The 24,088-nt window shown below is 42.5% G+C and overlaps 3 protein-coding genes across 3 annotated transcripts in view; 1 reads left to right on the forward strand and 2 right to left on the reverse strand.

Moving 5' to 3' along the window:
• The window catches only part of LOC306818142 (NXPE family member 3-like), a gene marked incomplete at its 5' end in the record, with an annotated part of 38,336 nt that overhangs the window by 1,792 nt on the left and 12,456 nt on the right, over positions 1 to 24,088 (reverse strand). The window lies entirely within an intron of this gene.
• Positions 503 to 2,209, reverse strand: LOC306818104 (NXPE family member 3-like; the record flags this gene model as incomplete). Its single annotated transcript, XM_079335477.1, has 2 exons — positions 503 to 802; positions 1,799 to 2,209. Coding segments are annotated over 2 exons (711 nt in total), but the record flags the coding sequence as incomplete, so codon positions are not given.
• LOC306818105 (NXPE family member 3-like) lies at positions 14,376 to 16,722 on the forward strand (the record flags this gene model as incomplete). The annotated part of the gene is made up of 5 exons (XM_079335478.1): positions 14,376 to 14,424; positions 15,002 to 15,297; positions 15,555 to 15,625; positions 15,882 to 16,088; positions 16,169 to 16,722. Exons 1-5 carry the CDS (start codon positions 14,413 to 14,415, stop codon positions 16,720 to 16,722), a joined length of 1,140 nt encoding a protein of 379 aa, XP_079191604.1. The 5' UTR covers positions 14,376 to 14,412.

Consider the following 24,088-nt stretch of genomic DNA (forward strand, 5'->3'; position numbering starts at 1 on the left):
ATCATCGTCTATTGACTGAAAAAATTCATTTGTATGCATTTTTACCAACCCATTTTTATTTTCATGGTCACATTGAGATTTCTTTTATTTAAGTTGAAGTAGAAAAGTTGTGCTTTACCTTTCTTTTCAGGCAGCACAGTAACATTGGCCGGTCCTGAAGCCTGAATGAAGACTTGCATACTGGGGGAAAGAAATCACATCCTATGATAAAGTATCTCTTACACACACAATACAATCTGAAAACCACAGTGAAATGGGATTTAAATGACTCTGCCTCCATATTTAGACTGAAAAGTTACACTTCAGATTTGTGGCGATGAGAGTCAACTTTAATTGTTCAGACTAAGTAACTGATATATTATCTTACACTGTAAACATCTGAAGATTTTATCTTTGCCTCCTGTAGTTACAAACTCAACATTTTCCACCAGGTGATACTTTACTCTTTGTTTACACTCATCACATGTAAAACTAGATGCATCATTTCTATTGCTCCGATCCCTCACCTTCGGAAAAGCTTTGCTTCATTGGCCTTGTGTCTGTTACTCAATCCACCATTTATGTGGTTCATCCTGGCATCACAGCTCAGCGTCTTTGGCTTGTAGCAGAACCACGGGTCACCTGTGCGGAGGTCAGTGTAGTTGCACTGTGGCTGGCTGGTTTGACGAAGGCAAACATTACAGATGGTGCTTTCAGAGATATTGCCTGAGCGAAAGAGGCTCTTGTAGATAGCCCTATCAGGATGTTCTCTGTTTAGCCTATGAAGGACTGTGACAGCCTCGCTTGAGTGGACAAGCGTCACCTGATAGAACAGAGAACAAGAGTTTAAAGGTATTGCATACAAGCCATGCCTGTTATTCATGAACTTAATAAGATGTCATTGTATTTTTGGTGTTAGCTTACTGAAGTTGTTAATTTATTTAAATTAAAAGCTTAAGAGAGATTAATAGAAATTGCCAACTCCCCACTTGCGGGCCCGTAGAACCTGTTTTCTTCAATAACCGACAGGAAATGTTTGGAGGAGAGAGTAAGGGGATGGCATTCAAGGCAAAGGTCAGATTTGAACAACAGACTGCTGAAAAGAGGCCCCAGTCCCATGACCATCGGAGACTCCACTAAGTCAACTGAGGAGTTTTTCTGCTTCCTGGGGATCACCATCGCACAGGACCTCAAGTGCTGAACATCACCTCCCTCATCAAGAAAAGACAACAGAGGATGTACTTCCTGTGGCAGCTGAAGACGTTCAACCTGCCAAAGACCATGATGGTGCACTTCTACACAGCCATCATCGAGTCCATCCTCTCCTCCTCCATCACAGTCTGATACGCTGCAGCCACAATGCAGACTGCAGCTGTTTTCAGGACCCTGAAATGTACAGGTAAGATCGTAGCTGACTCCCCTCACCCTGCACGTGGATGGTTTTAGACTCTCTGGTAACAGGCTACAGTCCATCAAGACCAAAACTTCTTGCCACAAAAAACAGTTTCTTCCCCTCAGCTGTCAGCCTCATGAACAATGTTCCTGCCCTCCCCCACATCAGCCCCACAGTCAGAAGACATCACAGTAAAGTGAAGGCTGAAACTATTTTTATGTGTTACATAAAGTTTTTATGGTATTAAATATATGTAATGGTGTTGGAATTAAAAAGCAATAGCATGTTGCTTGTTAGCAAAAGCAAGCCAAGGGGACTTATATTTTACAAATCAAGTGATCTACAGGATAATAGCATTGCAATAGGTGAGTAATTTTGCTTTACTTGTTTTACAATATAATTTTAGAAGAAAATCTTGAACTCTACCTCAACCTGTGCGCTTCCTTCCCAGAGTAAAGGGAATGCAGCAGAGTAGGAGCCATTAAGGTGATCCACCACTCGTCCAGCTACACCTGCTTCAAGCGTTCTGTTGTGCAACCGGGCAATTAAGAAATCTCCTCCAGATTTCTTGGGGTTACCTTGGAAGTCATATATTTGTATAATGACGTCCAGCTGGTCTCCTACGTGCCGCTCTACTCCACCCCTCCCTGGAAGAATGGTGAAGGTGCTGTGGGCGGGATCACTTGTCCGCTTCAATACAAAAGGAGCTGGAAGACGTGGAGTTTCAGGCCAAGCAATGGAGTCCAATATGAGACGTTCCTCCTCAGCATCAGCAGAAGTCAGTGGTTTGAAGGTGCAGAAGGCATCAGGCACGTGTGGAGCAGTGGGAGGAGCAGAAGGAGGAGCAGTGGGAGGGGCAGTGGGAGGAGCAGAAGGAGCAGTAGAAGAAGGAGCAGAGGAAGGAGCCGAGGAAGGAGAAGTGGGAGTAGAAGAGGAAGGAGCAGTGGGAGGAACAGAGAAAGGAGGAGCAGAGGAAGGAGCAGTGGGAGGAGCAGAGGAAGGAGCAGTGGGAGAAGCAGTGGGAGGAGCATAAGGAGCAGTAGAAGGAGGAGCAGAGGGAGGAACAGAGTAAGGAGGAGCAGAGGAAGGAGCAGTGGGAGAAGCAGTGGTAACTTTCTTCAGGATGGCAGGTGTTTCTTCATGATTTAGCTGGCAAGAGGTTTAGAAAGAGAGATGGTGACAAATTATTTTGTTAAATAAAATGTACAATTATAATTAAATGAAATGAAATTATAACATATAACCCGACACATCTCTATTTGTTTGAAGCCATGGGAACCAGTAGATTGGAACACAGAAATGAATTGGTCCTGTCATAAGACAGAAAGTATTAAAATAGAAATATCCTTAGAGGATTTTCTAAATTAGAGGATTTAGAAAATCATCATGTTTATTTGCCAATAAAAAAGCAATGAATGTTATGTAAGAGTAGATTGAAAGATGCTATTGAACATAGTCTCCTGTAATCTGACTATCTGACTCATATAAAAAACATTCAAAATCTGCTTCTGCTTCATCTCACTCGAAGACTTCATCGAGAACTAGGATTGTAGTTAAAAATGCGCAGCCCGCTAGCCAGCTAGTTGACGCGGTGGCTAAAGATGATATGGCGCAAGTGGTCACCGACAAGATAAGTTTGCTGATGGATGAAAAGTTTGCAGGCTTGCAAACTACTCTGGAAAATTTTCCGGGGTTGATCCAAGACCATTCCACGCGCATTGGAGAGGCTGAGAACCGTATTTCGGCCGCGGAAGATGAGGTGTCCTCGCTTCAGCGGCTTGTGAAGGTGAGGGACGAACGGATTGATGACCTCGAAAACCCAGCAGGAGAGACAACATACAGATGGGTATGTTGTATATGTACAGCTGGGAGAAGGCAATGAGGGCGGACAGCCACTGCAGTTTTTTGAATCCTGGTTACCGAGGGTTCTCGGTCTCCAGGCTAAAGGCGACAAGGTGAAGATCGACAGAGCACACCGGGATGCCGGCGCGCTGACCGACAACCAATCCCGGCCTGTGGTGATAAAGCTCCATAACTTCGGTGATAAACAGAAGATTCTACGGGCGGCGAGAGAAAAAGGGCAGCTACGACAAGACGGCCACGCTTTTTCCATCAAGCCGGATTTTTCACCTAAAGTTAAAGCTGCATGTCGGGAGTTTAATAAAGTCTGTGAGCAGCTCATTCAGAAGGGGATCCGTTTCACTATGCGCTTTCCGGCTAACCTCTGCATCAGACACGATGGCCAGGATCACTCTTTCAAGACACACCAGGACGTGGAGAAATTCATTACTGGACTTGGCTGATGATTCCCCTTTTTTTTTCTTTTCTCCACAACAAGATTTCATTATATGCCTTTACAGTAATCTCGACGTGAGATATGGTATGTAGCCTGCTTTCTTTATTTAAGGAGTTCATACACATTTAAAGTCTTCACTCGTTAATGAGGCAGTGCAATAAGGAGTTTCAATACACGTTTGGTTCAGATACTATTATGGAGGTCGTTCTCTCATCTTTTTTTTTTTTTAACATGCCAAATACTTTCATATTTTGCCTTGGGGGGCGGGGGTATTCAGGGGGATTTTGTATAGTTTCATAAGCTAGTATGCTTTTTGAGAGATTTTTATTTTTCCTCTTCTTTCAGGAGATCAAATCTCCTCAGCTACATGGTCCCATCATTGTTGCTGCACCTTTTATGATGCACAGGGTTGGGGGGCGGGGGGCGATTGTGTGTGGTTCTTGTTTTATGTGCGGCACTCCCGAGCTGAGTTCAACCTAATGTTATATGCATTTATTTTGATGTTATGTGTCCTTTACACCCCATTCTTTGAAAATGTATTTTCCGAGTTACCCGATTACCTGTTTTTGACATACCATAAGTGACTCAAAAATCGTTAGCCTTAACATCAAAGGGATAAATCATGTGGTCAAGAGACAGAAACTACTTTCCTATTTGAGGAAGGAAAACTGCCAGATTGGCTTTCTTCAAGAGACCCATCTTTCAGATCTTGAACACATTAAACTACATCGAAGCTGGGTAGGTCAAGTCTTGCATTTAAGATGGACAAGGAGATTAAGGACAAGGCAGGACGCTATGTTCTGATATTAGGCTACATCTATGGGGAACGTATCGTAATTGGTTGTGTTTATGCACCCACAGTATATGAACCGTTATTCTTATCTGGTTAACTCGCAGATATTTCAGCGTTGTCCGGGTCTCTTGTTGTACTTGGAGGAGATTTTAACTGTGTGCTCGATCCTAGCGTTGATCAGTCCCCTTCTCGGTATAAGATGTCTTAGAAAACGAGTAACTTGTTAGCCTTTTGCAGGGACATGGAATTGTTCGATGCATGGAGGATCCTGAACCCTAAAGGACAAGATTTTACATTCTTCTCTCAATCCCATCAATCATTTTCCAGAATCGACTACTTCTTAGTTTCAAGGGGACTCTTAGAAAGAATTACTAAATGCTCAGTTGGGTCTCAGTTCCTCTCGGATCACTGCCCCATTAACGTCACCTTCTGTCCTCCCTATAACAATCCATCTTGCTGACATTGGCGCCTAAATTCTCATCTCATGAGCAACCCACAGTTTAAAGATTTCATTATTAAAGAATTGGATTTTTTTCTGGCAGTGAATAGGACATCAGATATAAACCCTTCAACGTTATGGGAAACAGCTAAGTGCTACCTGAGGGGTTCTATTATGTCATAAACCTCTGCAGAGAAAAAAAAATGCTATTTAAAAGCCAATTAGAACTTGAGGAAAAGGTAAAATGTTTGGAGGGAAAGTTTAAGTCGAATCCCACAAAATCACTTGGAAAACTTTTAGATGTTGCTCGAGCTGCTTTGGATCAGGTACTCACTAAAAAAGCTGAAACTTAAAAATTTTTTGCCAGACACAGACTGTATGAGTCCGGCAATAAACCATGTCGCCTTCTTGCTCGGCTTGCTAAGGGCAGAGTTGAAACCAACAATATTTCATCGCTTCGAAACAGTGGGGGGGAAAACAAATACACTTCACTCGATATCAATGAAACTATGAGGCTTTATTATCAGAAGTTATATTCTTCTGAATGTCATCCCTCTGCGATGGTGCGGGGGGCCTTCCTGGGTAAACTGGAGCTCCCTTGTCTTAATGATGAACAGAAGCGAGAGATAAACAGGCCCTTAACAGAAGATGAAGTCTCTGAGGCCATTAAGACGCTACAGGGGGGTAAAGCCCCGATGGTTTTTGCCCAGAATTTTATAAAACATTCAGCAAGATTCTAATCAAACCTCTGACTGACATGTATCAACATTCCTTTGATAATCATAAATTACCACAATCTCTTAACCTGGCCAATATATCTTTGATTTTAAAGAAAGGTAAACCTCCAGAGGAATGTGGCTCATACCGTCCTATTAGCCTGATTGGGGTCGATAGCAAGATACTCTCAATAGTTATTGCAAGGCGGCTAGAGGTCCTCTTGCCAAGTCATATAAATCCTGATCAGACTGGGTTTATACAAAATCGTCTGTCATCTTCCAACATCCGAAGGCTTCTGAATGTGATTCATTACACAAATCATCATGGTGGCCCGCGGTGAGAGGCGGCGGGCTGGTGTGGGCTTGCTCATAGCCCAACAGCTCAGCTGGCAGGTGTTGGAGTTCACCCCGGTGAACAAGAGGGTCGTGTCCCTACGCCTTCGGGTAGGGGACAGGTCTCTAACGGTCGTTTCGGCCTACGGCCCGAATGGCAGAGCGGAGTACCCGGCCTTCTTGGAGTCCCTGGGAGGGGTGCTGGACAGTGCTCCAAATAGGGACTCCATTGTTCTACTGGGGGACTTCAATGCTCACGTGGGCAACGACAGTGAGATCTGGAGTGGGGTGATTGGGATGAATGGTCTCCCTGATCTGAACCAGAGTGGTGTTCTGTTATTGGACTTCTGTGCTAGTCCCAGTTTGTCCATAACACACACCATGTTCGAGCACAGGGATATCCATAAGTGCACGTGGCACCAGGACTCCCTAGGCTGGAGGTCGATGATAGACTTTGTGGTCGTGTCATCTGACCTCCGGCCATGTGTCTCGGACACTCGGGTGAAGAGAGGGGCTGAACTGTCAACTGATCACCACCTGGTGGTGAGTTGGATGCGCTGGCAGGGGAGGAAGCCGGTCAGAATCGGCAGGCCCAAACGTGTAGTGAGGGTCTGCTGGGAACGTCTGGCTGAACCCTCTGTTAGTGAGGTCTTCAACTCCCACCTCCGGACGAGCTTTTCACAGATCCCAGGGAAGGCTGGGGACATTGAGTCCCAGTGGACCATGTTCTCCACCTCAATTGTCAAAGCAGCTGCTCTGAGCTGTGGTCGCAGGGTCTCTGGTGCCTGTCGTGGCGGCAATCCCTGAACCCGGTGGTGGACACCAGAAGTAAGGGAGGCCATCAAGCTGAAGAAGGAGTCCTATCGGGCGTTGCTAGCGCATAGGACTCCTGAGGCAGCTGACGGTTACCGGCAGGCCAGGCGTTCTGCAGCCCGGGCGGTCGTGGAGGCAAAAACTGGGGCCTGGGAGGAGTTCGGGGAGGCCATGGAGGAGGACTTTCGGTCGGCCTCGAGGAAATTCTGGCATTCTGTCATCTCAGGAGGGGGAAGCAGTGCTTCACCAACATTGTTTACAGTGGAGGTGGGGAGCTGCTGACCTCAACTGGGGATGTAGTCGAACGGTGAAAGGAATACTTCAAGGATCTCCTCAATCCCACCGTCACGTCTTCCACTGAGGAAGCAGAGGCTGAGTTCTCAGAGGTGGATTCGTCCATCACCCAAGCCGAAGTCACCAAGGTAGTTGGCAAGCTCCTTGGTGGCAAGGCTCCGGCGGTGGATAAGATTCGCCCTGAGTATCTTAATTGTCTGGATGTGCAGGGGCTGTCATGGTTGACAAGCCTCTATAACATCGCGTGGAGGTCGGGGACAGTGCTTCTGGACTGGCAGACCAGGGTGGTGGTCCCTCTTTTCAAGAAGGGGGACCGGAGGGTGTGTTCCAACTACCGGGGAATCACACTCCTCAGCCTCCCTGGGAAAGTCTATTCCAGGGTACTGGAGAGGAGGATCCGGCTATTAGTCAAACCTCGGATTCAAGAGGAACAATGCGGTTTTTGTCCTGGCCATGGAATACTGGACCAGCTCTACACTCTCCAGCGGGTGCTCGAGGGTTCATGGGAGTTTGCCCAACCAGTTCACATGTGCTTTGTGGACTAGGAGAAGGCATTCGACCGTGTCCCTCTCGGCGCTCTGTGGGGGGTGCTCCGTGAGGATGGGGTTCGGGGCCCTTTCCTAAGGGCGGTCCGGTCCTTGTACAACCGAAGCAGGAGAATTGTTCGCATTGCCGGTAAGTCGGACCTGTTCCCGGTGCGCGTTGGACTCTGGCAGGGCTGCCCTTTGTCACCGGTTCTGTTCATTACTTTTATGGACAGAATTTCTAGGCGCAGCCAGTGGCCGGAGGGGTTCCGGTTCGGGGACCACAGGATCGCATCTCTGCTTTTTGTGGATGATGTGGTCTTGTTGGCTCCATCGAACTCGGACCTTCAGCGTGCACTGGGGCGGCTCGCTACCGAGTGTGAGGCGGCTGGGATGAGGATCAGCACCTCTAAATCTGAGGCCATGGTTCTCGACCGGAAAAAGGAAGGTGTTCCGGGCATGTCCCTCCAAGAGGAGGCCTCGGGGTAGACCCAGGACACGCTGGAGAGACTATGTCTCCTGGCTGGCTTGGGAATGCCTCGGGGTCCCACCGGAAGAGCTGGAGGAGGTGTCTGGGGTGAGGGAAATCTGGGTGTCTCTGCTTAGACTGCTACCCCCGCGACCCTGCCCCGGATAAGCGGTAGAAAATGGATGGATGGATGGATGGTTTTTTTGTACTGGTTGATTTAGTCCTTATGTTTGTGTTTTTGTACATGTATTCTGTCTGCTATATATAAAATTTCAATAAAATTGTTATGATAAAAAATCACCAACAATCACAGTTCTCACCTGCAGCAGGTTCCTGTTTCTCAGTATGAAGAACAACACAGTCAGCAGCAGCACGATGACACCGCCCTTCAGAAGCTTCATGTTGACTTTGTTACTTATTAATCCTGTATTCAACATGGTTAGTCCTCCTCTGGCATTGGAAGGGAAAACATGAGAAAAGAGAGTCTATGTTAAGTTTAAGTTTAGTATTAACTCTTCTTGAAGATGCTTAACTCACTCAAAATCCTCTTTATATATATATATATATATATGTATGTATGTATGTATATATATACACATACACACTCACTGACTGGCATATATATATGTATATGTATGTATATATATATATATACAGTATATACTCACTGACTTGAACTGCTTCAATTGGAATAAGGCTGGCAGAATGGGGCTGCACTAACACTTTGAACCTTGAGTTTATTTATCGATAAAAAGTTTATGGTATCTTTATGGTAAGTTTATGCTTTTCCCACGTCATTTATTGACTTTTGTTCTCTTAAAGTGATGAAAGTGAGAAGATAACAAACAAAACATTAATAGGTCAATTATGGACACATTTGATCTTAAAGGGTTTAATACACATTATTTTGTACTGATGATTGGGGAAATCGATGACAATGCTTTGGCCACTTTGTAAATGCGTATTACCGAAATGATCATTTTAAGCATGATTTAATAAAACTAGTTTTCAAAATTAAAGACCTTAGGAGTTCAGGAAATTAAATCTTACTTTAACATTGTATTTACATTTAGTTCCTAAAAAAAAAGATAAAAGGGCCAATTTATCTGTTGAATTATTGTGACAAAAACATTTACTACACGATTCAGAAGAATGTCCACTTACCTCTCAGCCTTAATATCGACTTTGATTCACCAGGAATTTCAGTTCAGGGAAGGAGACAGAAGACTCCACAATAGCTCCGTTTGTTGGATTTTATAAAAAGTTTTTTGATAAGTGCAATGTCAAATACTACATTTTCTGACATCCACTTACCATAAATCCACAACCGGCATTAAACCTGAGACAGGTGGTTTCCATGATTCCCACCCTCAGCAACTATTTAAATAAAGGAGAACAAACATATTGGAGAGAGTATTCTAACGACTACAAGCAGCGAAGAGGAAAAAGAACAAGTGAAAAAAAGACATTGTTTTGCACTTTGGACCAAAGTCATCGTCTAAAAGGAAGAAGCCGTGACTGCAGAGGGTTGGACCGATTTTTAAAGATTGAGCTGATTATCCACTCCAACTGCCTGTTGATTATCTAGCAACCATTCACTAAATAAACAGACAAGTTCAGCATGGTTGCGGAACTTATCTGTTTGATCACTCGATCGTGTGAAATGAACTCCAGCAGACCAGACTAACATGGATGAAATGCAAGAAGGTAGCGTCCCAATCAGTGCTTTATAAATAAACAGGTACATATGTAAATCACGCATCGCAGAGAGAGAGGACGAACCAGCATTTGTATACAGGATGCAGTCATTGGTGCTGTACGCATCACCTGTAATAAGTCTGATGCAGAATGGTAAACTGCAAGTGGTTTAAAAGTTGCAGCTGATGCATGCCTGTGCAATGTGTAATAATAATACTTATCTAACACGGATTTAAAAAAAAAGTTGCCTCAACCAGAGTTTTTCTGCATCAATTTTTTAGCCATCCTTTACCAGGGTGCAGAATTGTGTGCAGCAACATTAGAAACTTGGGCTGCAATGCACACACACACACACACACACACACACACACACACACACACACACACACACACACACACACACACATACACACACCCTTATAACTCCATAAAACATCATCTAACCCTGCTGCAACTCCAAAGTCTTCAACAACTATTTGCCAAATAGTCCAGAAGCAGGATATAGAATAATATTACAATGATTACAATGATGTCAAACAGAGGAGAAACATGCAATATTACATTTCCTGGTATCCACTTACCATGAATCTACAACCAGAATAAAAACCTTGGAGAAGTGGTTTCCATACTCCCCACCTCCCTCCCCTGCTATTTAAATAAGGTTACAAGAAAAAGTAATATTATTACTGCATTACTGCTTTCACCATGTAAATCTTTTAGGCATAGTTATCTCCAAAGGCTTCAAAATCTTAAATTATTATAGTGACAGATATTTGTTGTGCTGTGTTTCCTGATGAGTATTTGTGCTGTGAAAATACCTGTGTAGTATTACCCAAGTCTTTATACTCCTAATGGCACTTGAAATGAATGTAATTGATGCAGATAAGAATACATTTATCTGTACAGCACTTTCTTTTAAAACGAGTGCTTTGACTTACGAAGGAGCTTTAATAACAAAGCATAAGAAAACACAACAGCACAACAACAGAGAAAATCCTGTATGCAAAAACCAACCAATCAACCGAGATGTCATACATTCTAGTGACTCCCCACTTGTTTACGAGATGTGTGATACCTTTACTAGTTGTTTTTATGGCAGTATGAGCCTGTAATATCCTATCTCCACACTGCACGAAGCTAAGTTCTTATCAAACCGAGTTTGTACTTCTTCACAGGACTTGTGTTTCCTGTATTTTGGGAAGAAATTTCTCTCACATTATGCGGCGATGATCCATGCCTGACATTTGGCACCGATGGTTGACAACAGAGCCTCCATCTTTTTTTATACGTGAGTACGGTATTATAACTGAGATCCTTTGATGTTGCTGATGTTAAATCCTCGGTAGACCTTGCATCTTAATTTCTGGGTTGTGTTGACTATTAGATATTTAAATAATTATAATGTGGCAAATACCTAGACCCCATAGAGTCTGGTGTAGAAATAGAAAATATATCAAGAAAAGGAAAAGAAGTGCTTGTTCCATTATCACTCTTGCGTGGTATTGGGACACAAAAATAAAAGAAAGAAAAGTTACTAATTACTACGTAAGAAGTCAACCGTACGCTCAGGCTAGGAATTCCCCCTAATATATGAAATGAACGTATGAGCTAAAAGAATACACGTTGTGGAGCCTAATTCAGTTCCTGAGAGACTGTGTGCAGGTCAAAGGCTAGGATGTGTATGCTATGATCATTTTTATGGAGTGATCAGTGTGGGTGTTAGTTACTGTGTGAAAGATGAGCCCATTGATTGTTGAAGCTCGTCTGTCTTAATAATTCAGTAGAAGAAATCCGAAAATTAGAATCTTTACCTGACCCTCTTACAGGCACTGCTGAAATGATGGCAGACAAATGGGAGAGAAACGTGGCTGAGTATTCATATGGACACTGTTAACATGTGTTTCATGGCGCCATTTATTATGATGGTCTTGGTTGAATGGATTTAGTTCATTTATAGAAAACTAGATGTTATTTTAATATACGAAGGATTTAATAATTTTTCGCAGTAAAAATGTTTTTTAACAAGGAGTCAGTTGATGGTGTGTGTGTGTGTGTGTGTGTGTGTGTGTGTGTGTGTGTGCATGTGCGTGTGTGTGCGTTTGTTTCAGCCCATTGCCACAGGAGATCATGAAGCTGAATGTTTGTACAAAACTGAACGTCAGCAAAAAAGCTGTATCGTCCTTCTTTTACTGGCTGTGCTCGTCTCAATCTTTAGACAATGCAATATGGACCTTCCCAAGGTGAGATTGAGATTAAAATTCAGTTTCTTTGTTAGCCCACAAAGGGGAAATATGTTTGTGTAACAGGTCTCAGGCTGGGGAACCATAAACAAATGAAGTTCTTGTATAAACAGGAGAAAAGATGAGGAAGACGATGTGCAGCTTCGCTCTGCATAATTTATTTAACAATATTCAAAATATACGTATTTTTCTGACTGTCGTTTCTCTGTATAACAGCATACAGCAGCCACATGTACACAAATCACCATTACCATACTTCTAAGTGCAAACAGTGTTAGACTACATAAATGAACTTTCTTTTAGCCTTTAAACTAAGTTAGTTTACTATTGTTGGGGTTTTCAGGAGCGAATACTTGACCAACAATTAAGTTGGGTTTTATAAAGTAAAATGTTGGTTGTCAAATTAACATTAATAATTAACTTTTTTTAATATTAATATAAATCAAATGCGTTATTAAACTGAGTTTAATAAAACCTGGGAGCATCACCCTGAAATCAGGGAACAACCAAATATTACGATACCATTAATTCAACTACCTCTCAGTTAATGTTTCAAAATAAACCAAATTTCCTGTGTTCACTTGTTAAGCTTAAATCACATTGTAAAGAGTAACTAGCACATTACTAGTGATAAGCAAAAACTGCATGAGCAAAAGACTGAAAACTACAAGCTTTTTATATACTTATGTCATTCAAAATGTTTAGCTATGACTCCAACATAGCAAAATTAACTTTCATATCTTACTAGAAAAACAATATTTAATACGGAGTGAAATGTACTGGAGCAAGAAATCCCAAATCCCTGACCTCCACACTACCCAACATGTCATTGAAAACTCTCTGGCCATTCCCCCAGGGAGTGGACTTATGGCGAAGGCCCATCCTTTAGCAGCCTCCAGTGGACGCACACACACCCTCATAACTCCATAAAACATCATCTAATCACCTCAACCACAAGAAATGAAATATGAGTTATGACTCTGTATCAAGGGATCATCAGTGTGTTGTGCAGTCTGTACAAACTGCCTTCCAAATGTGAAATTGCTCCTGAACCACCTGCTTCACACTACCTCATTCTCCCGAGTCTTATCTTCCCTGATGGTTGTCTTTAGTAAGGTACCTGTCTATCTCTGAATCCTGGGGCCTCTTGGATTTCAGTCAGGGTTAAGGTGCATCGCTGGTGCAGTGCAGTCAGAAAGGGATTATGCCAATGACATAAATATCCTCTATATGGACCGATTATGCTGTAATTTGTGTTATACCAATCACACTATACATTCTAATTCAACACAAGATTCCTTAGGACCGCCTTGCATCAGACACAAGTTTATAGTTTTGAGTTTAGTTGTCAATAATAGGAAAACATTTTTCTTACACTTTTGACAAAGTCCAAAAGCTCCACAATAACAATAGCTTTTGGCCTTTGTGTTAAAATGATTTAGGCTACCTCATGGACAGCCAACCCTGCTGCAACCCCCAAGTCTTCAACAACTGTAGTCTAGGAGCAGGATATAGAATAAAATTAAGTTAATGGGCTGTCTACATAGACTTTAAAGAGGTCTATTATCCCCCCTTTCCACCATCAGTTCATTGTCATATTATTTTGTAAACAAAGGTTTTCCTCCTTGAATAAAAAATAATCAGCACGCTCTAAATTCTTAATAACATCTTAGTCCACATGAAATGCATGACACACTGTTACGGATGTCGTGGGCATGCCAAGTTAATATATTGTGGATATATCCTGGACAGGTAAAAATGTCCTTCATAAAGTCGTCCACTCAGATGCTTCTGCTGGTCAACATCGTGGGAGCACTAGTTCGGTTACTTCTGCAATCGCACTAATCTCAAGTTTTAAAAAAAAGAGTGTCAATGTTGCACAATGATGTCAAACAGAGGAGAAACACGCGCCCAGTGTGACAAGCCAAAAACTCAATTTTCCCCATTGACACATCAACAATTTAAATCTGGAAAAAGTTTTACAACAGTGTACAGCTGTTTCACTTAATTTGATTGTTCAATGCATTTTGTCACTGTTCATATTTTTCAACCTATTGCCAGCTAAATCACCGAGAACACTCGACCGTCGTCCTCAAGAAAGTGACCTCTGCTCCTCCCACTGCTCCTCCCACTACTCCCCCCACGGCTCCTCCCACGGCTCCTCCCACTGCTCCTCCCACTGCTCCTCCCACTGCTCCACACGTGCCTGATGCCTTCTGCACCTTTAAGCCACTGACTTCTGCTGATGCTGAGGAGGAACGTCTCATATTGGACTCCATTGCTTGGCCTGAAACTCCACCTCTGCCAGCTCCTTTTTTATTGAACCGGACAAGTGATCCCGCCCACAGCACCTTCACCATTCTTCCAGGGAGGGGTGGAGTAGAGCGGCACGTAGGAGACCAGCTGGACGTCATTATACAAATATATGACTTCCAAGGTAACCCCAAGAAATCTGGAGGAGATGCAATAGTTGCCCGGTTGCACAACAGAGCGCTTGAAGCAGGTGTAGCTGGACGAGTGGTGGATCACCTTAATGGCTCCTACTCTGCTGCATTCCCTTTACTCTGGGAAGGAAGCGCACAGGTTGAGGTAGAGTTCAAGATTTTCTTCTAAAATTATATTGTAAAACAAATAGCAACAAAAGGACACTTTCACCAACACTTAAATGGTATTACTGTCAAATAACATTGCAGAAGAAAATACAATCTCACCAAAAACAGCCTACATTTCATTGTAAGGCTGCTACTTTAAAACACATAGTTACTAACATTAGCTCGAAAACGCCAGGAGGCTAAATCACTATGTTTTACTTAGACTTTGGGTATTATGTCTTGGTTTCATTTACAGAGGCTATAGTCCTTGTTGCAGCGGCCTGGGATTCAAATATAACTATGTCCCTTTGCTGACATCCCCCACTCTGTCCTCCCAACATTTCCTGTCTGTCGTCAACTGTCTTATCTCATTGGCATGGCTTCTATGTTTTACCTTTAAACTCCTGTTCTCTGTTCCATCAGGTGACGCTCGTCCACTCAAGCGAAGCTGTCACAGTCCTTCGTAGGGCGAACAGAGAACATCCTGATAGGATTCTTTTTAAAAGCCTCTTCCGCTCCGGCAAAATCTCTGAAAGCACCATCTGTAATGTTTGCCTTCGTCAAACCAGCCAGCCACAGTGCAACTACACTGACCTCCGCACAGGTGACCCGTGGTTCTGCTACAAGCCAAAGAAGCTGAGCTGTGGTTCCAGGGTGAGCCACATGAAAACAGGATACAAGAATATACTCAAGGCCGAAGAGAAGAAGCTTTTCCAAAAGTGAGGGAGCACTGAATTCTTTATCCATCTGGTTCACTTAATACATAAATATTCCAGGTTACTGTATATCTCCAGGTCCAAATAGTTAATAAAAACAAACGTTTATGAGTAAGTCTAAAGGTGTTTGTTTATATCTTTAAAGCCTAAATATGTAGGCAGAGTAATTAGATGTAATTAAAGCTTTAACTTTTGATTGATTGACTGTAATTATATCAGTGTGTGTAAAAGACACTATTATAATGAAATGTTTTATACAGGAATGTCAACCTAAAGGTCTTCATTCAGGCTTCAGGACCAGCCAATGTCATTGTGTTGCCACAAAGGAAAGGTAAGAATGCATTTTTCTACTTTCACCAATAAAAATTAATGAAGTAATTGAATGAGTTCTAATTGAGAGTTAAAGTGGCTTCAGAAAAAGAACACACACCTTACTCTATGGAAATAGTTATAAGTCCAGAGCAGTATCAAGTGAGTAAAGTCAGGTGAAAGAGAGACTGTGGTTTTGTTCTTTTTAAAGAATCTGTTGGCGATAAGTGATTCCTGAAATAACCCTTATCCTTGTTTATGTCTTCAACTCCTCTCAGGTCAAACTGGGGTCAGTCAAGGCAGTGGGAAGTCTGGACCCCCTGGATATTACTACCAAGGTGTGTGGAGATCACTAGGTGGCACCAAAGTTTACCAATTCAACAACTCCTCTGCCATCAGTCAGTGTCTGAAGGGAAAGGTGGTCCATCTGTATGGAGACTCCACCATCAGGCAGTGGTTTGAGTACCTCAGCACTGCACTACAAGGTAGCTGATCCACAGTTACTTTAGGCAAAAGTTTGATGAATTCATTGCAGCTTAATCTATTCTTTTTGTCACACTTTCAGATGCTAAGGCAGTAAACCTGAATAGTCCGAAGCAGGCTGGACCTTACATGATATGGGACAATGCCAACAAAATCATGGTAACATACCGCATCCATGGACTCCCTCTTCGTATTTCCACAATACCAAGCAGTAAGGAGAGTTACGTTGCCAATGAACTTGATACGCTAGTTGGTGGTACCAACACAGTCGTAGTTTTAGGAATCTGGGCCCATTTCAGTACTTTTCCAATTGAACTTTACATCAGACGGCTTCAGAGCATCCGCAGGGCGGTGGTCCGGCTGTTGAATAGGGCTCCGGGAACGTTGGTGGTCATCAGGACTGGTACCCTCCAATATGGGCAAGTTTCTAATGTGATAAGCAACGGTGACTGGTTCACATTTCAGTTGGAGAAGGTGCTCCGAGCCGTGTTCAAAGGACTTAATGTCCAACTGGTGGATGCCTGGGATATGGTTCTGGCCCATTACCTGCCGCACAGCATCCACCCAAAACGTCCCATTATTAAGAACATGGTTGACGTCCTGTTGTCCTACATATGCCCACAAAAGAAGACCTAGCTGTTAATTTCAATGAAGGAATATGGAGCAGTTAAGCACTGCAGAAAAACAAAGTTCTTGATGGTACAACCGAAAACAAAAATATTTCTGATAGTTAAAATAGTTTTTCTGCTTCTTGTGTGTTTAAGTAATTTATTTATCCTACAGCAGACTATACAGACAAAGCAAATGCTACTTTGATTTATCTTTGTATCAGAGAAATGAGACCAAACAGGATGGGAATTAGTTATAAGTTGATGCAGTTTTGGTTTACAAAGTTGGACTTCAGAAGTGTTTGTCCCCTTTTCCCTCTCCCCACTCAAATAAAATCCATGTGCTGATAACTCGGGATACTGACATCAAGAGTGCGTTCTGGTTGTCCCTCCTATCAACTTTCCCTATCGACTTCACCTTAACCTCGTAAAAAACGTCACATGATGAGGGAAAGGTGTTAGGAGAATTCATAAAGGATTTAGGAAAAGGCGATTGCGTTGTTTCGACAATACGACCGCATTTCCACTTGGCGACGTAATAATGCCACGACAGCAGAGGTTAGTGACGCGGGTCTGCCGTGGTGAAACTACAGTATTCTGAAAATGGACTACGAAACGCTCATCTGAAAATGTTTCCCCTGTGCCTTTTTACCGGTGAAATAATCCCAATAACCACAAGGTGTGAATGAAAATATAAGGTAGGCTATATTACATACCAGGAAACTTCACTTTAATGGTTTTATAACATCAGCATCACGTTCAGAGTTCACCTCTGGGTTTAAGATTCATCAAAGTTGTTCAAGGTAAATTATAATTATCAAAAAACAGAAAGCATCTCCACTAAACATGAAACAAGAGTGTTTAGATAAGAAAGAAGGTTCTCTATCGTATCGAGACTATCTCTCCAACCGGGTACATATTCCATATGTACGGGGAGAACTGACCCACTGGGGCAGTTGACGTGGATATTTCTTTAAGACACACCACTACGGGGCCCTTGCACGGGTATAAAAGACCCAGGTGCCCATGAAGTCATTGATTAATTGAGTTCCACTGTGAGTGCAGAGAGACGTGTGAGCAGATGTGAATGAATGAGAAAAGACACAAAAAAAAGAAAAGAGTCTAACAGAGGGGGAAGGTTAACACAAGCAAGCAGTATTGTTGCCCACTTACCTTGCGTAAGGAGAGAGAGCTGGTCTCCAGGCCCCTCTCCGGGTCTGTTGTTTGTTGTTTATCCTCTGACGTCAGGCAAAACAGTGACTGGTGAGAGGGCAACCGTAAGGCTTACTGCAAGAGTTTCTCTGCTAACGCGCCTAGGTATAAGTCCACTGCAGAAGCTGACAGTGTCGGCCGGTGTGGTGAGGCGCTCCTCTACTGGTGTAGTGGGAGTATAGTGGGGTGTATTGCTGGGTTGCCGGCTTCCGCACCTTTGCGTCCTCCCGGGGTTCCAAAACATCCAGCATAACGCTGTTGACACTGACAAATAGTGTTTGGGCATTCAAAAAAAAAATCAAAAAGAAGCACACACTCAAAAAGGGCGGAAGGCTCAGGGGAAATGCCCATAGAGGACGGGCATGATTTTTGCATGGTGTGCCTGGGTGTGGAACATGCTTTAACGAGAGATGGCCCAGCCTCATGCATGGATTGTTTCTGTATGTCAGCAAGACAGAGGGAGACTCGCTGTCATGTGTTGGGACACCAGCGACACACTTCTGATCAGGGGCCGCGGCTGGCAAAGCGAGCCTGGTCTGCTGCTTTGGCAGCTCCAGGCCCCGAGGCGGGGGTGAGCTCCAGAAGGGAGGAGAGGTCACGGCCCACGAGATGTGTATTACACATGTATGTAATACAGCTTCACAAACCTAAAAGAATTACTCTCACATGGTTGACACAGTTAAAAGATGTATCCACAACTAAAGAGTACTAAAGTGCGTGTTCACTCCAAAATGATGGTTTGGTTTGTGGGCGTTTTGCAGGTGATCTTCTAAGATTATTTGCGTGAATAACTACAGGTGCAAACCAGTGTTGCCAAGTCCGCTTGTTTTAAGCTACTTTGTTCTAGTTTTTTGTAAAGTAGCTTGAAAATATCTTCAGTCGCAGGTTGCAGGTTTTTGGTCTTATTTTCTTATGTGTAGTTGCTTATTTGGACTTGCTTCTCTCCCTGTATGAACTTCTACTGATTGGAAACACAAACAGGATATTTAGTTTGTCCTTTTTCAGGAACTGTCTGGCGTCTACAACCCTGTTTTCTTGGTTAGCTTACGCACCCGATCCGGCACCCTCACACACACATGCACAGCTACAGACTACTTTATGTTTATGTATTGTCATGTAGGATGTTACTTATTGAAAACAGCTCACTACATGCACACGTATTCTATAGCCCAAATAAAACTGTTGGTTTCAATGATGAGGACGTCACAGATCTGTCAGTAAAGTTTTATTGTTTCTGAAAGAAAATGTGAGAGGCATCAATACTTGGGGGTCACTACACTGGCAGTGGCCTGCTACCCTGCTGGTGGTGTGGTTCCTCGGGTCTCTCCGCTCCGGGCACCTGGAGGGTCCCACAAGTTTGTTGTGGGATATTCCCGGGCAAAGGAGGTCTGTGGGGTGGCGCCCCCCTTTGGTCATAAGCTGTGCCGCTGCCATTGTGGACGGCCCCCAAATGTGGCCCTTTCCATTTTTATATTTTGTTTAAGTACACCTTGTTTAATACGTGTCTCTCACTACATTGATTTTAATGTTGAGCACTTTGTATTACATTTTATCTGTATAAGAAGTGCTTTAAAAATAAAGTTGGTTGATATGAGTAAAATACATCTTACAGTAGTAAAGTTACCTTTGGATTAGAGCCAATTGTCTTTTGTAAGAGAAGATTTGCTAAGATGTCTGATGTTTATGAGTCACGGTGCTGTCCTTATTCTACGCTAATAAAGAAGTACACAAGGGGTAAAGAGTTTGTACTTTCCTGCAGCATATAAGCTACACTGTTGAGATGAATACTTGCATGTTGACAGTCATTGTAAGATCCTGGCCAAGCATGGACCACTGTTTGACCCCGGCTAAATAAATCTAAGATGACCCACGGTCTGTTTCACAATGTTCCTGAAGTTCATTGTGCACAGAAACCTCCACCCTAACACACACCCAGCCTGCATTTCCAGTTTCATCATTAAACTTTACTTTACCAGCATCGACCACGCCACAACCATTGACGTAGATATGCTAAGCTAATGATTATGATGGAGGAGGACGTTGTCGGTTGGCTGCTCTGGAAGGATGACGTGACTGCAGGACAGAGGAAGACTCAGAGTGGGGGAACCGTCTCAAGCGTGTTTCTGCCCCGAACTGATCACAGCCCATAAAAGAGTCCGATTCAAATGGATCTGAGCTGTGAGACTGATGTCGTTACATTTTGTGAAAATTGTTTCTGGAAGCAGAAACGGATCGCCATTTTCCTGTCCTGAGGTTGAGACCTGAGCTGCATACGTAGAGTTGATAGGTTTTATCAGAGGTATGGGCTGAGACAAGAGTCGAGGAGAAAGATGAAAATGGAAAAGAGGTTCCCGACTGATCTGTTTGACTTTGAATACGAGAGAATCTGAAGTGGGGGGATGGTGGTGGTTAGCAACATGTTGTAACCTCCATAAACGGTCAATGCAAAGCAGCCTGTGAATGAAAATTCATACAGACAAGGGCACAGATCACGGAGTGTAGACGAAGAAATGGAGGAGATTGTGAATGAAGTAAAGGTTAGGCAGCACAAATCGACATGAACTGACTTTAGTTCTGTCAAAGGAAAGATGACAAGAAACTCACTGTCAGATGTAAATTATGTCCATGGGACTCTTTTTACAGCAGAAAACACAACCGCGAACCTCCTTAAGCACTGACAACAACAACAACACAACAACAACAACACAACAACGTGCAGCGGGTGGAAATGAACGCCAAATAAATCACCAATTACAACAACACAACGAAAGTCAATGCAGATGACAAAGAGACGTTTCGTAAAATGATAAAAGCTGAGCTGTGTGCATTATGCTTGGGGCTCCTGTAGATATTTACCAGTATTACTTGGCAGGTGGATTTCAGCTAAAGTGTTAAATATATTCAAAGGAATTAAAGATGCCAAAGATCAGCTGTACACTGGAAGTTGTTATTGAATAAAGTGGCCACTCCCCTTCCATTTCTTACAGCTTCATTTGAGCTGGGCTTCTTTTCAGGTGCTGCTGCACCTTTTTTTTGTTTGTTTTGATCAGCATTTCAATACCTATTTATAACCAAACCGTAATTGCATAACAATCAACATGAAGATTTGCAACAGCAGTTATACACCCAACCACACAAACAGGTTTGTTGTGTTTTTTGGTTCAAGACATGATACACTTTACCAGACCTCACACCTCCGAAGGCGCCTTGCTGGCAGCAGAGCTAAAAGGTTTATTTTGAGCTATAGCAGGTGTACCAGGCTTATCCATTTTATATCACCATAGGTAAAGGATTCAAAAAATGTGTTTGCATAAATCATGGTTTATGTAAAAGAAATAAAAAGCAGTTATGATTATATAATATAAAGGTTAAATGAGTAATGGATTAAATGGTAATAAAATCTAAATATGAAAACGACAAAAGGATGAAATGGTAACAAAACAAATAAAATAAAAAACATATTCAACAAATGCATCACTCTCTCTGATCTTTCAACACTAATCATACACAAGGATATGACTTCTACTATCTTCTATTATATTTGAATAGTGGGTGTGGACTCTGGGTAAGGTTTCACGCAGGTTGTGGATACCAGGTAGATGTAGCATCTTCCTTCGAAGTCGCACTTATCAAAACACGAGTGATCAAACACACGGAGCGGTTGTGGAGTCTTCTGTCCCCTTCTCTGAACTGAAATTCCTGTTGAATCAAAGTCGATATTTAGGCTGAGAGGTAGGTGGACATTCTTCTCAGTCGTGTCATAAATGTTTTTTTCTTTCTGTTGATTTTTCATAGCTGGCCTGAATACACTCTTTTCTTTAGAGAAATCAGTTAAGTGTTGTTGTCGAGTGATTGTGAATCAGGAAGTGAGATAATTTATTTAGTTTATAATTTACTTTATTGTGAGTTTTAAATGCATCACTTAAGAAGCTCTCAGCCCGTCCGACCCCCGATGCTGCACACGTTAGTGTGTATTTTCATGTATTCATCTATCTTGGTCATTTTTGTGGATATAACATTTTAAATCTGTCTCCCACATATGGGAGTTACTCTTTTAGGTAGAATAGACTGTCTTTATTGTCATTATGTATTTGTACAAGGAAATTCAAAAAGGTCATCCACAAAATCACCAAAAACTCTCCTTCAGGTGTATTTGCATATGTGTACAGCATTTACTTAGGTCGGAGGTATAGTATAAAAAAAGTGTCTTGCCAGATTGCAGATACTAAATAAATACATAAGTAGTTATTGCACATCCCAGGCAACAGGTAATATAGAGTATTTGTATTGGAAAAGGTTAGATTGCATTGCATTTGTTTCAATTTGCATGGACCTGTGTGCGTGTGCGTGCATGCTGTGTGTGTGTGTGTGTGTGTGTGTGTGTGTGTGTGTGTGTGCGTGCATGCTGTGTGTGTGTGTGTGTGGAGAGAATGGGAGGGTGAGCACTGGGGAAGAAGCTGTCAGCTGTCCTTGAACCTGTTTGTCTGAGCTCTGTCATAGGGCAACGTGTCGATCAGATGACAGCTGTCCATTACGATGTTTACCGCTCTGTTCAGGAGGTGTAAATGTCCTCTTTTAGGTCCATAGAAATGTAACTTTATGTAAAATCCCTTAAAAATATTTTAACAATACGCTCACTCATTTAGTCAGTCAATTACTCTTTATCATTTTTTATCTCCCCATGGGTCTGACAAGGTGTGTGTGTGTGTGTGTGTGTGTGTGTGTGTGTGCGTGTGTGTGTGTGTGTGTGTGTGTGTGTGTAAGGATATAATCTAATTACATCTGTGCAAACTAAACAGACAAAGGGCAAACAATGTCAGCCTATCTAGTTTACCTCTTTCATCTAGAGTACAACCTACTGCAACACACTGGAGCTGTCTGTCCACATGAATGTTAAAGTAGGATTCAAAGTGTCACCATGTTAGATTGCTGAGATAGAAGCTACAGTGATATCAACAAAACATTGGCTAAATTATCATGGCAATAAAAGTTACATTTGGAAATAGCAAGAAACCCCATCACTAATGCAGACCACTCTTGGTTGTGACACTGTGTGGGGTTATGCTCGGTGGTAATTGTTGCGCTTACTTTGCGTCGTGGTTCAGTGACATTTATCAGTCTACATAAAGGTTTAAATTGAGTGGATTTTTTTGTCCATTTTCAGGAATAAAGGAATATGAACAGTGTGTCATTTGCAGACAGGCTGTTGATCAAACAAGGTCAATACACATGGAGATAAGGGAAGTCTGTCTATCAACAAGGCCAGTAAAAAGATGAGAGACAACATTTCCACTGTACCTGGTTATAAAGTACACAGACACTGATGAGAATGAAGAGAAGAGTCTCTCATGATGCATTATGCAAAAAAAAAAAAAAAAAACTAACAAGGAGGCCCTTAACTATGATTTTTTGTGTTTGTTTTAACCCAGTACCAGAGGAGATCCAATCATGAAGCTGAATGTTTGTACAAAACTGAACGTCAGCAAAAAACTTCTGAAGTGCTTCGCCATCCTTCTTTTTCTGGCTGCGTTCTTCATCTTTAGACAACGTCAAATGGACCTTCTCAAGGTGAGATTCACATTAAAATCAGTTTCTTTGTTGGACCACAAGGGGAAATGTGTTTGCAGCAGGTGCACACACAAAACAAAAAAGAGCATTTTTCTTACACTTTTGACAAAGTCCAAAAGCTCCACAATAACAATAGCTTTTGGCCTTTGTGTTAAAATGATTCAGGCTACTTCATGGACAGGCAACATTCTTGGCCAACCCTGCTGCAACCCCCAAGTCTTCAACAACTATTTGCCAAATAGTCCAGAAGCAGGATATAGAATAATATTAAGTTAATGGGCTGTCTACATAGACTTTAAAGAGGTCTATTATCCCCCCTTTCCACCATCAGTTCATTGTCATATTATTTTGTAAACAAAGGTTTTCCTCCTTGAATAAAAAATAATCAGCACGCTCTAAATTCTTAATAACATCTTAGTCCACATGAAATGCATGACACACTGTTACGGATGTCGTGGGCATGCCAAGTTAAAAACGATGTCCTGGATAGGCAAAAATGTCCTTCATAAAGTCGTCCACTCAGATGCTTCTGCCGGTCAACATCGTGGGAGCACTAGTTCGGTTACTTCTGCAATCGCACTAATCTCAAGTTTTTAAAAAAAGTGTCAGTGTTG

Source organism: Symphodus melops (genome assembly GCF_947650265.1).
Source record: "Symphodus melops genome assembly, chromosome: 22".
NCBI lineage: Eukaryota > Metazoa > Chordata > Actinopteri > Labriformes > Labridae > Symphodus > Symphodus melops.